At 31.7% G+C, this 17,861-nt stretch overlaps 1 protein-coding gene across 1 annotated transcript in view; it reads left to right on the top strand.

Moving 5' to 3' along the window:
- Positions 1-17,861, top strand: part of Tdg (Thymine DNA glycosylase) — a 118,670-nt gene that overhangs the window by 79,335 nt on the left and 21,474 nt on the right. The window contains exon 5 of the mRNA XM_075362141.1: positions 5,131-5,280. Within this exon, the coding sequence (XP_075218256.1) occupies positions 5,131-5,280 (150 nt within the window). The remainder of the gene's footprint in view (positions 1-5,130; positions 5,281-17,861) is intronic.

Below are 17,861 nucleotides of genomic sequence, written 5' to 3'. Positions count from 1 at the left end.
ACAGAATGGTAGTTTAAAAAATTCAAAAAACAAATTACAGTTATGAGTGGATATTAAATGCATATGTTGATTTGGAAAAGGTGTAATGTGATACTGCTTAGATATGCTGCAGCAAATATTATGATACAGTCAATTTTTATAGAAAATATATGTCTTGAGTTGGAACCATATAAAAATGTTATATTAGATCGTTATCAAGCACATCTTTGCGGGAAAAATTAGATAGTAAAAATGATTATATTCTAGAGGTTTCTGTGGAATATCATAAAATAATTTCATGATTATCATAATGATTAGACCTTGAAAATAAAATAATCCTGAGCAGTACAGTTTCTTTTTTCAAGAAAATAGAAACAAAAAATTTTCCTTCTGAGAAACTGGTACCTACATTAACTCAAGATCACTTGCGCATTAGATAAAATCTAACATTTTGTACACTTTCTGTAATAAAAACTTTATTACATTAAGTATAAACCTGAAACTTCATCATTGCCTCAGCAGGACATTTTTACACAAGTGTATGTTGGACATTGAGGTGTGGGACCTTTGGGTGGGGTCCTGAAAGTCAGGAGAGGGATGTGCATGTTCTGCTAGTTGGAATCTAATCCACGAGTGATCACGTTAGTCTCATTGTTAGAAAATATCTAACGTGTGAATGATTACGTACACGATTTCTGGTGACTTATAATTTGTGATATAATTTTATTGAGTATTTATTTTTTTTCATTTTTTATTTACTTTATTTTATGAGTATTTTGGAATTTGATGGTTCGGTTTTCACATAAGAATAATGGAACAGGATAATGGCTTTAGTATTCTGGCATGGTTGGAAGGGGATGAGTCCACACAAGGTGAGACTGATGAAGCAGAAGATGTTTCCGACACGGATGCTGAGCCTGAAAATCAGGAAGAAAACAGATTCAGAACAGTCAGATGAAGAAGATGATCTGCAGCCAGCCAATGTCTTGTCACATCAACAAGCAGCAGGTGAACACTCAAATCGAGGAGTGAATAGTGGCATCAGCAGTCCGATCTATCATGGTAAGGATGGTATAAGTAATTGGTATGCGCACAATCCAGCATCATCACGACCTACCCGAACTGCTAGAGAAAATACAGTTACTAGATTGCCAGGTGTAAGAAGTGTGGCTAAAGGAAAAGATACAATTATGGATTGCTGGTGTTTTTATTTTCCAGATGACTTAATTGAAGATGTTCAACGCACAAACCAGCAATTTTTGCTAATAACATGCTCATATACACTCATATACACGTGACAATGTTCACAACACACGTGATATTGTTGTTCATATACACGTGACATCAGGAATGTAATACAAAGTGATATAACTGAATTGAAAGCTTTTTTGGGCATTCTTTATTTAGCTGGTGTTATAAAAGCTAGACATCTAAATATTAACGAGTTATGGAGCAAAGTGAAACATATTCAGAATTTTTTGGTTCAAGCTATATGGCTTGATGAAAAAAATACCAGAGCTGCTAGAAGACTTATTTATAACTTAGCCCCAATTAGGCAACTTTTTGAACAGTTTGTTCAAAAATGTGAAAAAGGTTATTCAATAAGTGAATATGCCACTATCGATGAAATGCTGGGTACATTTTGTGGTCACTGTAAATTTGGTTTATATCCCAGATAGACCAGCAAAATATGGGTAAAGGTGTACGCACTTGTAGAAGCCCGTACTTTTTACACAAGTAAACCAGAAGTATATACTAGGCAACAGCCTCAAGGACCATATTTTATTCAAAGTGATGCCAGCAGTGTAGTGAAACATCTTATTGAACCCATAGAGAATATAGGGCATAATGTAATTATGGACAACTACTTTACTAATGTCAAATGATTTATTTCTAAATCGTAGACTGACTATTGTAGGTACGATTCGCAAGAACAAACCTCAAATCCCAATTGAATTCACTGTTATTAGGGATCGTCCTCAGAAATCCTCTATGTTTGTATTTGGAAAACGCCCCAACAAATACCTACTGACTTCATACATCCCCAAGAAAGGCAAAAATGTTCTCCTACTTTCAACGATGCATAATGATGATGCCATTGATTGTAACTTGAAACTAGAAGTTATAGCATTTTATAACTCCTCAGAGGCGGGTGTGGGCATTGTGGATCGCTTGAAAAGTGAGTATGATGTTTCTAGAATCAGTAACCGATGGCCTCTAACTTTGTTCTTCTCCCTATTGAACATTGGTGCTATAAACTATCAGATAGTATTTAGATCAAACACACAAAAAGCCATGTCAAGAAGTTGGCAAAATCCAACTTCCAAAATCCACAATCTCACGAAGCTGGCAAAATCCCTCGTGCAGCCACACCTCATGAGAAAGGCAGCTATCCTAAACCTTCATGTGAGCCTCAAGCAAAAAATACAGCAGGTAGCACAACTTCCTCCATCATCACCACCACTAAACCCTCAGCAACTACATGGGAGGCCACGCTGCGTCTACTGCCTCGTATACAAAAACCGTCTTATGCAATATCAGTATGGCAGCTGTTCATCCTCTATATGTAAAGAGCACACAGCAAAGACTGTTCTGACTTGTTCCCAATGTAATGACCATGTAGAAAATGAATGAAATAAAAAGGGAACATTCATAATATGTTGCAATATTGATTCAGTCAATGAACTAAATATTTAAATATATAATAATTATGTATTTATCATAGTTTTAGATTTTAGGTGCCTAAAATGTTAGTTCTAATCATTTTGCTTTCATGATTGTAAGAACACAATTACATTATTTTGAAATGTTCTTTGAAATTTAAAATTTAATGAATTTTTTAGCATACTATTTCATTTATATATATAAGTACTGTAAGATATAGTCAATTTATCATTGTTTAAAACAATAATAAATTTGTTGCCATTATTAATTGTGTTTTGAGAAAAAATCTAGTTTTATTCAGGTATACACCAATGTTAGATAAAATCTAACACGCGAGTAATCACACAATTTTCAGATATGTAAGTGATGCCGGGTTAAAAAATAAAATGTTAAAATTGTATTACCATTCCTTTTTTTTTTCTTTTTTTTTTCTATACAACATCTTTTGAAGAAAATACCAGTAATATAATTTATTTAAATAATTCAGTTAACTTGAAAACTATTGATTCTATTATTGACAGATGGCAGTAAATATCACTTGAATTTTGAAAATAAGACTACTAAAAAAAAAAAAATTAGGTAAAGGATTGATTTTAAACTAGTTAAAAATAATAATTCATAAATTAAATATCATTTTGCTTGTAATTATAAAGGTAGAATTTATCTTTATAATTAAGCCATGAACAGTTTCTTGATTAAAAAAAAACATGTCAGTCTGACAAGGTGTTATATCTCAGTTTTACAGTATTAAATATCAACAGATGATTATATTTCACTACCATTATGAGTTATTATTTTGCTGACTTACAAAAGGAAAATATAGAATTTACGGTTAACACAAGAGAATATGAATTCTCTTGTGTTTTCTCCACTTATGTAATAAGAATTATATTGTTGAATGCTGAGGTAGAACTAATTTCATGTATGAAAACTATAATGAAAGTTCAGCATAGTTTATCAAGAAAAATTTTTGGAAATATTAAATAAGAAAGTAAAGAAATATTAGCCGATAATTTATAATGAAGTGTAAGTTTAAGATTTTTATGAATACTTTGTTAAAGAGATTAAGATCCCTGGCTATGTAAAAGATTAGATATAGGCGGGGAAATTGATTCATTTAGTATAACTAAAGTGTATGCCGTATCAAAAAATCCTGGTTCTACAGATGCTATCTAAACAAATGTTAAAATGCTAGAAGTTAAACAAGAAGCTAATAAAAAATAAAAAATGTTTTTATAAAGGTTTGTAAAGCTGTAATTAAAATAATGTTTAAAGATTGTTACATTAAATCTTTACAAAACTTTTACAATGCTTTATTATAAGAAACTTTAATCCTAAAATGATAACTGTAGAACAACTAGGATAACTCTTCACCATTTGATTGATAATAAACCACTTGACTGCATGTTCAAAAATATAGACTGGTGACAGCCATAAGCAGGCTTATGAAGTAATCTTTTCATAAAAGTAGTCTATCTTCCTATTCATTGAAATAGTTAGTTTGTTACTTCCAGGTATTACTGTATTAGTATATTTTCCCCAGGAGAAGGGTCCCTGAATGGGCTGGTTATCTGCTTTGTACTCTCAATACTATACTAGCAAAATATATTATTGTTCATATTGTAGATATCTGCTCGGTGAGTATGTGTAACTTTACTTTCCATTATGCTGATGATTTTCATTTAGTTATTTAGACCAGTGTTCTTGCTGATAGTGATTGTTGTTAGCTTCTTTCAGATTTTTTTTTTGTCAACAGTTCACATCTGTCGCTGACAGAGATAATCATTATGCTACCATTTCCATATCAGTAGAGAATCTTCCTGTATACATTTTTAGTTGCAAACTTTTATATGTAAAAATTATTTACAATAGTATAATGTAGGAAATGATAGCTTAACATTAAATTTCCATATGATCTTTCTTGTTCAAGTAATAAATATTGTCTACAAGTTTATTCAGTATCTAGTTGATTTTAGGGGGATTCTTTTTCTCTTTTATATGGAACTACCCAAAGCAGAATGTGATTGTGTATTTCTAAATGTAAAGCCTATTCTCTAGTGTACAATGTTTTTATAGATTAATTCCTGTTTGACTGAGCTAAGTTTGCTTGCCAAACTATAAATATATATTTTTTTTAAATTACTAAAATGGTTTGTAAAAGGGCCTGACCTTTTTTCCGTAACAGGTACCACACTATTCACTTTTACTCATTCAAAAAAGAAGCCGATGTAAATAAATAGTGATATATCTATATTTTTTTTATTTTTATGTCTTGAGGAGTATTGCTCATTGTACAGGTGGCAGCTGGTTGTGGAGGTTCAAATTGATCTAGTTCACTCGTACTCATATTTACTGTCGTGTACAAATTATTGAACTCACTGCTGTTAATGTTATTTATATTAATCAAACTAGTGTTATTTTAGTAATGAAAGATATAAAGTTATTGTTATTATAAACATGTGTAATACCATTTTTACTGTTTTACAGGGAAATGTTTGTATTTATCTGGTCTTACACCAGAACCAATGACAGCTGATGATGACTATAAATTATTAAAAGTCGGTATAGGTTTTACAAACATGGTAGAAAGAGCAACTAAAGGCAGCGCAGACCTTACTAGAAAAGAAATAAAAGAAGGTAATGTAATTTCTATGTATACATAATTGCATTTTATATATGTACATATAACTCAAAATTTTAGGTTGCGATTGGATCTTGACAAGCGAGAAAGATGTTTATCCACTCAACTTAAGTTGCAAACCTATATATGGATAACAAAACATAGGAACATGGCAAGTAATAAAGCTTAAAAAATTATTACTCATCAAATTTGAGTAATTTTAAACATGTAGATGCACAGTAGTTCTACCTGGGGTATCTGAAGTAGTTGTGGCTCTGGGCTGCTATTAGTACAGTGAAGGGATTAGTGTACTGTGACAGGACATCATAAATAGCAAGAAGCCAATCACTGGTCCAGCAGTTCATTCCCTCCCTACCCATAGACTGAGCTTTCTAAACTTTGATGAATAACTAAATTGGTTTAATGGTTAGTAATTAAATATTTCAAACAACGTCCCTTTATAATTTAAGATGTTATTAGTAGCATTTCAGAAATATAAATAAATGATTACTTTTATCTGACTGTTGAGGTAATATGACAGTGTGGCTAATGGAAGAATAAAATGAGTATGTTTTTCTTGCAAGCTATAACTTTGACAAAACAAGTATATAAAATACGAAGTTAATATCTGTTATAGTATAAAATCATCTTATCCTCAGCAAATTTCATGTCATTCTATTGATCAGTTTGTTGACAGCAGCCCTTAAAAAAATATCTCCATCTCCACATATTTTAAAATGATTTTTTATTTTAACATTCACCAGTAAACAGTTTTATAAATGAGATAAAAATAATTGGGCTGTTTATGAAATTAGAATAATATTTATCAAGAAAATTAAAAAGATATTTTAAAAATTGTGTAGTTCTCAAAAACTATTTGCACCATATCTGACACCATACTGCCGCAAACTGCTACCTACGAAATATTCTTAAAGCAAAAATTAGTGGCCATTGTTCAGAATAATAAATATGAATGAAATAGTTAACTAGCCTTTAAAAATATTAAGGTCATTCTCACCTATGATAGTAAAATACACTTTATAATGATAAGAACTAAAACAGATATTTGGTGAAACAATTTTTTTAATAACAAAAAGTAGTTTATTTTTTGAGTTTGTTCAATCGAGGACCATGTGAAGCAACATTTTGCATTCATTTCTCTTTCTTTTGGGCGTTTTAATTTGTTAATAAATATAGTAATTATTTTGTTGCAGTTTATACTTTTTACTGTCATATGGTAGGATTATTTACTATAGTAAAATCATTACTTAGCATATTCATGACATACTTCACCAATGGTACACTTTGCCTTTTAAAATGGCATGGTGGATCATCAGTGTACATCTGCTATTAGTAAAGTTTATTGTACAAAACTCATGGTACACTTTGCAGATGTTTAAATAAAATTTTAAATTACAATATCAGATCTACCTTTCTTATTAACAAAATTAACAACCTTATTAAAATTCTTATTTTCTTATTAAAATTCTTATTAAAATTTAAAACACCTAACCTGCTTTTAGTCAGACTTTATTCTTAAGAAATATTAATCTCTCCTGCACATTATAGTCTATCCTATAACCTACAGTTTTATTCCTCTCTATAAATAATCAAAGCATCCCTACTTGTAAGAGAGATAAACATCCATAGCTTCATATTAAATTGCCAACACTCATAAGTAATATTAGCTGATGATATGGTCTTTGACTGTTCCTAGACCTTTCTAGAAATAATACAAAGTGCAGATGTTTTTGTAAGTAAGAGTTATATATTTAATGTATATGCATATAGTTTTTATAGAAATGTTTTAACAAATATAATGGTTCTATAATTATGATAGATGTTAAACCTTTAGCTTGAGAAATTATTAGAATTTTTAATTATTTTCAAGCAAAATTTAAGTTTTAACAAAATTTTAATATAATACAAAGGTTTGTTACATAGATGTTACACAAAGTTGGGAAATTCTGCATGATAGCTGTAGCATAGCTTATTATAGTGCACGTGTTAATTATGGTTAGATGTATGGAAAGTATAATGATGGTAAAACGATAGATTATAAAAAGCAGAAAGTAAAACATATAAATTTCTTAAAAATGCTACTTGGACTATTCACCATGTATTATTGTGCACTCTACATAATATGGAGCAGGTTAAGAAAAAATGTATCTCAAGATTGTCAGGAATAGCATGAATATGAATCTTCAGCCATCATAGAGAGCTAACATTCAAGCAAGATTATTTTTAAATAAATGTTTGTTTAGCTTGATAATTTAGAAAATTTTCATAAAATATTATAAATTAAAATCTTTAGAAGCAGTTACCTGGCTCCCCAATTCTTATTCAACAAGAAGGTTTTCAGTTATTAATAAAGTATGTTTCCCTACTTTCTAATTTCTATTTTCATGGACTTGTTTAAAGCTTTAGTTCTAATAAATTTATTTTATACTGATTTCAAAGTGACTGGGCCACAGCCAATTATCTATTCTTCTTCTGTACTTATATAACAAGCTAAATTCTCCTTTATTCTGATTTCAATCTTTTTTTTTAGCTTGTATATACCTTAAATTGAAATTATAAATAAATCAATGGAAAGGGAGCTGTTAATCCTCCAAAAATTCTCCAAAATAAAATGTTACAGACATTGATATTGATTGCAGTTCCTTAAAAAGATTGATGTAAATTTAAAGTATAAAAAAATCGTAAGAACAAGCCTAGAAGTTGCTATAAAAGATGATCCATTTGAGAATGAATAAATACAGTTAGCAAAATTAAGGTTGTGGAGTAGGTAATTGCACAGAAAATTATACTTTATATTAGAAATGAAGTTAATTGAGTGTGAAGTAGCTGAAGAAGTAAGAGATGTAAGAGTTAGAAAAAATTATATAACTTCAAAGGTAGAGGTAGCATATAAAAATAAGAGAAAACTTAGGAGAAGTGGAAGCCAGAATATATTAGTCTTGAGTTGCAGAAGGAAAACTATCTGGAGAAAACATCTGATAATGTAAATAATTATCAGTTGCAAGGAAAATCAAATTTAAATATAAAGAAAAAAGAGTTACAGTTATGTTCAAGAGCCTCATGGCAGTTCCAAGATTAGAAGATAAAAGGTCTTAAAACAAATAGGAAAGGAGGAAATTTGTTGCACAAACTATCAAATTTGTGTAGAGAGACCAACTAGATAGATAAGAAGCATACTGTGACATCTAGGTTTAGTTAAGTTGGAAATAATGAGGGATATGTAAAAAATAGAAACTGTAGAGGAATACTAAGATGGGAATACACAGGGTCATTCACGGGAACCGGATGTTTTTAAAATAATCATAAAAAATTGAATATTTACTTAAAAAAGTTTATTGGTACTGAAACACTTGTTAAATCAAAGCATTTGTTACTTACTCATGAACGAAAAATTATGTCCGCAAGTGATGTCCATTTTGGGCAATACATTGTTGTAGCCTTTCACGGTAACTGGCCTCAATTCTTTGCAGCATGTCTACATCAATCTGGGTGACGTGATGACGAATTGCGATCTTTAGGTCCTCCAATGTACGCGGTTTATTGCCATACACAGGCGATTTCAGAAACCCCCACAGAAAAAAAACACAACTACTCAAGTCGTGGGACCGAGGGGGCCAAGGAATGTCGCCGAATCTGGGAACGATCGGTCCCAGAAACAAGTTACGGAGAACAGCCATCGTTGCCCTCGCTGTGTGTGCTGTAGCTCCATCCTGCTGGAATAACATATTTTGAAAATCGATTCCCCGGTTTCGTAACTCAGGGATGAAAAATGTATTCAACATCGCAATGTAACGATCATCTGTTACAGTTACGGCAGCGTCATTTTCTTCAAAAAAATATGATCCAATAACACCAACCTTTCCTATTGCACACCAGACAGTCACCTTTCGGCTATGAAGTGGTCTCTCGTGAAGCTGATGTGGGTTTCTTTCTGCCCAATACCGGCAATTCTGTTTGTTGATGAAGCCATTCAGATGAAAATGGGCTTCATCACTCATTAACAATAACAAATTTTCATTTTCTTCAAAAATGGTAAGCATTTGTCTACAAAATTGTAATCGCTGCATGAAATCTTGCTCTTTTAACTGCTGCACGACAGCTATCTTGTAAGGATGGAAATGCAGGTCTGTATGCAGAATTCGTCTTACCGTACTTGTGCTCGTTTGAAGCGCTGCTGAATGCCTTTGAATAGAGCGGCGTGGGCTTCTGACAATGGCTTCCCTTACTCGTTCGATGTTCTCCGGAGTGCTAGCAGTTCGTCGGGGACCCGGTGGTTTTTTCTTCAATATTGAACCACTTGTTCGAAGGTTGTTTACCCATCGCAATATTGTGTTACGAGAAGAGACACTTGCATTACGATGGATATTAAACTGACGGCGGAAATCTCGCTGAACAGCAGTTACGGATTCGTCATTTCGCACAAAACTGTCATACGTGTACAGGCGTTGGTCTAGCATCCACGGCTCCATCTCAACGACTAAAATTTAAATGCTATGAACAAAGGAAACGTCAGACACCAGCCACGTGCCTCTCCCACCACGAACGCTTGAGTACAACCCACTTCAAAAACATCCAGTTCCTGTGAATGACCCTGTATATGCATGGTTGAGGCTGTAGAATGCAGTAAATATGTTAAATATAAAATATAAGCATTAAACAGAAAATTATAAACGTCATCATCAGTTACTTCATTACAAATTTTATTTGCCACTGCTGTGTACTACAAATGTGAACAACACTATATCCAACTGTTTTTAACATATATATCATTTTAACTTTTAATTAATATTTTAATTATTTGATGACATTTTTATATATGGAATTTTTAACTTTTAATTTGATTTTAAATCTTAAATTGTAAAGAGAAAAAAAGTTTTTTTAATTTTAATCTCATTTTGATTTGAATTGATTTTAAAGTTTATAACCAAAGTTTTAACAAATTTTGTTTTATTGTATTTATCTTATTATTAATCTTTATTTTATTTATCTTATTTTTTGTTTTATTAATTTGTATTTATAAGATGTAATTTTACGTGAACAATTAAAAGATTGGATCAACTGAAGATGCAAGAAAATCATGAAAGTATTATTGTATATATATATATATATATATATATATATATATATTATGATATCAGGTAAGCGTCATCCTACCTAATTTAATTTTTTTCTGTATTTGGTGAGGGTCAATCCATATCAGATTAACCAATTTAATTTGTAAAAATTGCTGTCAAAATTTATTTATTTTTTTACCTAAGTTTGTACTATTCTCAGAGAGTTGAAAACAGGTATCATTAATTTTTTTAGATGTTCAGTTTTTAGCAACCATTTTGTTTTGGTGCATCAGTCTATTTTTCATTTTACAGAGGTTTGTGTTAAATCTGTAGCTTCTTGATTTTTAAAGATATTCAGTTCAAACAAAAACTACGTTAAAGAGCATAAAATGTACAATATTTTCTGTCCAGTATATATTTAGGCCTACTTAACTATAAATAAAAAAAAAATTGGTAAATGTTAAAGATAAGACCCTAAGACTCGCCTTTAATTTTTTTTCTGGATATAGTCTTTATAATACACTACTTCCCTAAAAAGTTTCAGGCCTTAGAGTTACATCCTTTTTTTTAACGGTTCTTCAAATATTGCAATTTTTCTAAAATCAGGTATTTTCAATTCGAAATATCTCAGAAAGGACACTTAAAAAATCCAAAAATTTTCAGGAAACAATCTTTCATTGGGTTGTAATAAGTGTTTAAAATTTACAATCTTTCATTGGGTTGTAATAAGTGTTTAAAATTTCATCACTAAGACTTAGTTTTCAGTTAAAAATTTTTAAATATAGCTAAAATTTCAGGAAGCGCTATTAAGTACAGATATTACAGGCTTGTAGTAAAAATCTTAGTAACACAAGTAATATTAAGCAATTTTTTGTTAACTTATAGTTCAAAATCTGGAGTATATATATATATATATATATATTTACATATACACACACACACACATACATACAGACATAGCTGAATGCATTAGCAATGATGGGAAGTCTACAAGTTCAGACCTGAATGCATTGATTGGTAGCTGTACAATATCAAGTAGCTACATTCTGGTCTGAACTTGTAAGACTCCCCACCACTGCCAATGCATTCAGATTCAGGTCTGGACAAGTAGACTTCCCATCACACAATTAGGGTAGAGACTACAGTTCTGGCCACCTTAAGGATTCATAGCTGCTTTTATCTTTATTGTGCAATCAACTGTTGTGGTGTTAACTTGTGAAATATTAATGTTTTATATTTCAGGTTATGTGACATTTTTTATTGAGTGTTCTGTAACTGGTAAATTGTGTCATATACCTGATTACTGAGTAGTTTCTAAGGAAATAAATAAATTAAGTGATTTGAGGGAGAATGAACAATTATTATTGGAACTTTGATTATCAAGTGAATTAGAAACTATTTGCAACCGTCATAAAATTAAGTACCATCGTTTATTTGGAAGAAACTGTTCCCAGAGGAAAAAAGCAAAATGTTCCCATTAATTTAATCCTTGGTAAATCACTTTGTCGTACATGTAATAAAAAAATGTTTGGTGTAGTTATAGAAGAAAAGACAAGTGACATTGACATAGATTACCAACCAGAAACAGACATTAAAAAATCCTTCATTGGTGAAGGTTGTAGCTTAAATGTAGTAGATACAATTTGCAAATCATTGAATCTATCCCTTGCATCCAAAATAATAAAACTGAGTAAAAGAAAACGTCTTGACAGCAGTAAAAACAAAAACAGACAAATTAGTTCAGCTGTCAAAAGAAGATCAGCTTCTTCTTTCAACGAGACTTTGACAGATGAAGGGGAAGAAGGTGAAGATGATTTGTCAAATGATTGTAAAAAACTGATTGATCAGTTAAAAGAAAAATGTAAATTAGCCAAAAGAGAAGAAAAAATAAAGATTATCAGTCTTTTACCAAGCTCTTGGTCTAAACAAAGGATATGTGAAGAATTTAATGTAACAGACTATCAAGTACAGTTATCACGGAACTTATTAAAAACTCAGGGTGTGGTGACAGATTTAAAAAAGAAGGATGGCAGCAAATTAAGTGACGAAGTTGTTAGTGATGTCATTAAGTTTTACAAAGGTCAATAGTCAATTGTGTCTCAGAAAAAAGGAATGTGTATCATTGGGTCAAAAAGTTTACAAACAAAAAAAAAACTAATATTGTATTCTTTGAATGAATTATTTCTGAATTTTAAACAAAAATACTCTGATCATAAAATTGGTAGGTCAGCATTTTGCTCCTTAAGGCTTAAGTGGTGTGTTTTACCTGGATCAGCTGGTACACACAATGTATGTATATGTAAGAATCACCAAAATGTTAAATTTACCCTTGCAGGGGCAAAATGAAGACAGATTACAAAAATTGATTTACTGGTTTGTGACTCTCAGAATAATGAGTGTATGCTTGATAATTGTCAGTTTTGCCCAGAAAAAGAATTTCTTCTTCAGCTTTTATGGGATGAAACGCAACTTTCTGATGACTATACTTTTATGCAGTGGGTTAGTACTGATCAAGATGAACTAATAACTTGGGTTTTGCCTATTGATGATTTTTGTGAGGAATTAGTTTGAAAAATTGTTAACATTAAAGAAACATCACTTCATTTCAAAAGCACAGTCAAAATACTTGAAAGAACTCAAGGAAAATTTATCAAAAGATATTTGTATAACACTATGTGATTTTGCAGAGAACTTCACATTTGTCCTACAAGTCAAAATTCAAAATTTTCATTGGTCCAATCAGCAAGCAATCTTACATCCCTATGTGTTTTACTACAGAAAAGATGATGATGCAAGAGCTTATGAGTTATAAGTGACAACATCGCTACTGTACACACTTTTTGAAAATACTTTGTTGAAGAAGTTAAGTAGTACCAGAAGTAAAAAAATAATCTTATTTTAGTGATTAAGCCAGCAGTCAATATAAACAAAAAAAAAACTTAAGCAACATTTGTCACTACAAGATCGAATTTGATCTAGAAGTTGAGTGGAACATTTTTACTTCATCAGATGGCAAGAACACTTGTAATGGAATCGGTGGCTCCACAAAGAGAGCTGTGACCAAGGCTAGCTTGCAGTGACCATACAGCAATAAAATTTTAACAGCTGAAGATATGTACAGATTTTGTCTTTGTAATGTACCAGGCATAAATTTTATCTATGTAACATCAGAAGAAATTCAGTCAAACAGCATGAAATTACAGAAAAGATTTGATAGTTGCATACAAATACCAAATTCAAGGTCATATCGTAGATTTGTACCTCTAAGTCAAGTATAGATCAGATGTTATATGTACTCAGAATCAGAAAAATTTACTGATTTCAGCACTTCAAATGATAGTGTATTTTCATTTGAAAGAAATGATACAGTCAAACCTCTGTACAATGTGAAATAGGCTGATGCACCAATACAAAATGGCCGCTCAAAAAAACTGAACATCTAAAAAATTAATGAATACCTGTTTTCAACTCTGAGTGTAATAACACACTTAGATAAAAAAATAAATACATTTTATCAGTAACCATCACTGGTTGATTTGATATGGATTGGCCCTGGATCAAGTTATTTATTTACGATACATACTTTACAGCGAATGTTTGTTATAGTGAGATTCAAAGACTGGTAGTAAGTATGTGCTCTTATACCAGAAAAAAATATTCCCCTCTAAACACAGAGTCAATAACTGATACTCAGCATTAAAGAAAATAACGTCATAAAAAATTTGCATGAACTTAAAAACAAAAATTAAAATCGTATTGCATAAAATTGTATACTAGTGTACAGGTATGAAAAATCTTAAATACCTAAAACTGGTGAGGAGGCTATTTCCAAAATTAAGACATTGTAACTTGTATAACTTACACTTTAATGCTGTACTTAAATACATTAAGAAGTATGATCACTACACGCAATACTGCAGGCTAACATCAATAAAATGTTAAATCTTTTAATCCAACTTAAAAAAATTGTCTCTAGTTGCTTCATTTTATCTTTATATCCAAAATTGTTAAACAGATTTTTAAGTTTTTTAATGGTTTTATAAACTCATTGTGGTGTTATTTATTTCACAAAATTTCATAAACGATTTTAAATTGTCTTGAACTGCACGTACAGAAATGACTGGATTCTCAGTCATCATGTCATCCTAATTTTTGCTTACAATTTCACTAATTTGCCTGTCTTTCACTTCATTAACTATTTCTTCATTTGCTGGACTTTCAGTTATTAACATATCTTCAGCATCCATATTGCATCTAAGTACATTTTTGGAATCAGTGGTCCGACTCCACTCAGAGAGTAGTAGTTTGTCTTCTGGCTTGTACATACATTATCCAATCCCCTGTTGATTAATCTGATGGCATCCAAAAAATTTGGATTAATTTTTTTTTCTTCTAAGCAGTCAAGTAATTGTAATACCAGTAAACATCTAAAGTGAACTTTAAAAGAGTGGATAACACCTTGATCCATCGGTTGTAGCTTTGCAGTGGTGTTGGGAGATAAAAATACAATTTTTGTGTTAGTGAGGTTTTCCAGTACTGGATGTGTGCTCAATCAATTAACCACACATCTCAGGAATGGTCGAACTGAGAATGTACAAGACTACTCTTCATTTACACTCATACATATCATCCTCATTCATCCTCTGAAGAGTTATCTGAACGGTAGTTACCGGAGGCTAAACAGGAAAAAGAAAGAAAGGATGTGTGCTCAACAGTTATCAATTGACTACAAAATTTTTCTCTGTTTTTTTCTCAATTTGCAGTCCCAATTATGAATTTCAGATTGAAAAATTGTAGAAGTCGTCCACGCCTATGTATTGGCTAAGTACTTAACCAGAATTTTTTGATGTTCGTACTTGATTTTACAGTTGCCAACAGTTGTTTTTTTCCAGTCCCAGTCATATTTTGAACACAGAACAGTAAGCCTTACTTTTGAATGCATTCTGCCAATACATTTTCCTAATGTTTTTTCCAGAGTTAATTTATAAAATAAGACCATTTCATCAGCATTGTCTTCCCATTTTTAACTCTGTTTTATTTGTGGCCATTTTTCACCCAACCAGTTGTTACATCATAACTATCTCTGCTGCCTTTTTCACCATTAATTTTTGCAAAAGTAATTTGATGTCTGTTTTTAAATCAACAAATAATTAAAGATACAACAGTATTATAATATTGTATTTGAAATGACCAAAAAAAAGATTATAATTTTATACCAATATTAAACAATTTTAATTTTAAGTGCTAATGTTATACTTATTCAAAAGTAATAATTATTGCACATCTTTAATACCTTCTTTGAATATGTATTTAAAAATATGATAATCAATTTTATATAATAAAATAAAAATAATTAAAAAATATAATTAAAAGCTCTTTCAGTATTTGTTAAGGTCGTAAGTCAGGACGACTTAAACGGCCATATCAACATGACTCAGTCCTCTGAGTACTGCGCAGCTGAAAGCAATGGAAAACTACAGCTGCTTTTTTTCCAAGAAAATGTAGCTCTGCATTTTCATATAGCAATGATGCCTTCCTTGGTAAAATATTCCGGAGGTAAACTAGTCCACCGTTCGGATCTCCGGGTGGGGACTACTAAGGAAGGGGTCACCAGAAACTTAAAAAATAACATTCTACGAGTCAGAGCGTGGAATGTCAGAAGTTTAAAAAAGGTTGGTAGGTTAGAAAATTTAAAGAGAGAAATGGATAGGACAAATGTAGATGTAGGAATTAGTGAGGTTCGGTGGGAAGAGGAAAACGACTTTTGGTCAGGTGATTAAGGATAAAATTAAAACCTAAACCGACGATTGTTAACATCTATATGCTTACAAGCGCCCATGATGATGATGAGGTAGTGTGTATACAAAGAAATTGATGAAGCAATTAAACACATAAAAGGAGATGAAAATTTAATAATAGTTGGAGATTGGAATGCAAGCAAGGAAATATAGTGGGTGAATACAGGCTGGGCAAAAGGAATGAAAGAGAGGACCGACTTATAGAGTTTTGCATGAAGTATAATTTAGTAATTGCCAACACACAGTTTAAAAATCGTAATAGAAGGATATACACTTGGAAAAAAGCCAAGCGATACTGCAAGGTATCAGGTAGATTATATCATGGTTAAGCAAAGATTTAGAAATCAACTCATTGACTGCAAAACTTACCCTGGAGCAGACATTGATAGCGACCATAATTTAGTGATAATGAAATGTAGATTGGGGTTTAGAAACCTGAAGAAAAGGTGTCAGATGAATTGATGGAATATAGAGAAGCTTGAGGAAGAGGAGGTAAAGAAGATTTTTGGGGAGGACATCGCAAGAGGTCTGAGTAAAAAAGATAAGGTAGAAAATGTAGAAGAAGAATGGGAGAATGTTAAAAAGGAAATTCTTAAATCGGCAGGAGCGAACTTAGGCAGAACAAAGAGAACTGGTACAAAACTTTGGGTTTCAGACGATATATTGCAGGTGATGGATGAACGTAGAAAATATAAGAATGTTAGTGATGAAGAAAGTAAAAGGAACTATCGACAATTAAGAAATGCTATACAAGGAAGTGCAAACTGGTGAAAGAAGAGTGGATTAAAGAAAAGTGTTCAAAAGTGGAAAGAGAAATGAACATTGGTAAAATAGACGGAGCATACAGGAAAGTTAAGGAAAATTTTGTGGTACATAAATTAAAATCTAATAATGTGTTAAACAAAGATGGTACACCAATATATAATACGAAAGGTAAAGTCGATAGATGGGTGGAATATATTGAAGAGTTATACGGAGGAAATAAATTAGAAAATGGTGTTATAGAGGAAGAAGAGGAAGTTGAGGAGGATGAAATGGGAGAAACAATACTGAGATCTGAATTTACGAGAGCATTAAAAGATTTAAATGGCAGAAAGGCTTCTGGAATAGACGGAATACCTGTAGAATTGAAAGTGAATACCTGTAGAAACTGTGCAGTGCAGGTGAGGAAGCGATTGATAGATTATACAAAATGGTGTGTAATATTTATGAAAAAGGGGAATTTCCGTCAGACTTTAAAAAATGTTTTATAGTCATGATACCAAAGAAAGCAGGGGCAGATAAATGTGAAGAATACAGAACAATTAGTTTAACTAGTCATGCATCAAAAATCTTAACTAGAATTCTATACAGAAGAATTGAGAGGAGAGTGGAAGAAGTACTTATGGTAAGCTTCAGAAGGCTTTTGGAGAGGAAGTTATGTCAAGAGCTCAAGTTTTTAGTGAAGGCAGAACGAATGAAGATGAAGACAGCAGTGGACGACCATCAACCTCACGGACAGATGTCAACTTGACCAGGGTTCGTGAAATCGTACGATCTGATCGAAGATTATCCGTGAAAATGATTGCAGAAGAACTCAACATCGATCGAGAAACGGTTCGTCTAATATTAACTGAAGATGTTGGTATGAGAAAGATTTGTGCAAAAATGGTCCCCAAAAATCTCACACAACAACAGCGAGAAACACGGAAAAATGTAGCAGCCAAGCTGTTAGAGCAAACGGAA

This window comes from Lycorma delicatula, chromosome 4 (genome assembly GCF_047948215.1).
Source record: "Lycorma delicatula isolate Av1 chromosome 4, ASM4794821v1, whole genome shotgun sequence".
In the NCBI taxonomy this organism is placed as follows: Eukaryota; Metazoa; Arthropoda; class Insecta; order Hemiptera; family Fulgoridae; genus Lycorma; species Lycorma delicatula.
The sequence above is the reverse complement of the archived record's forward strand: the minus strand, read 5'-3'. Positions and strand labels throughout refer to the sequence as shown.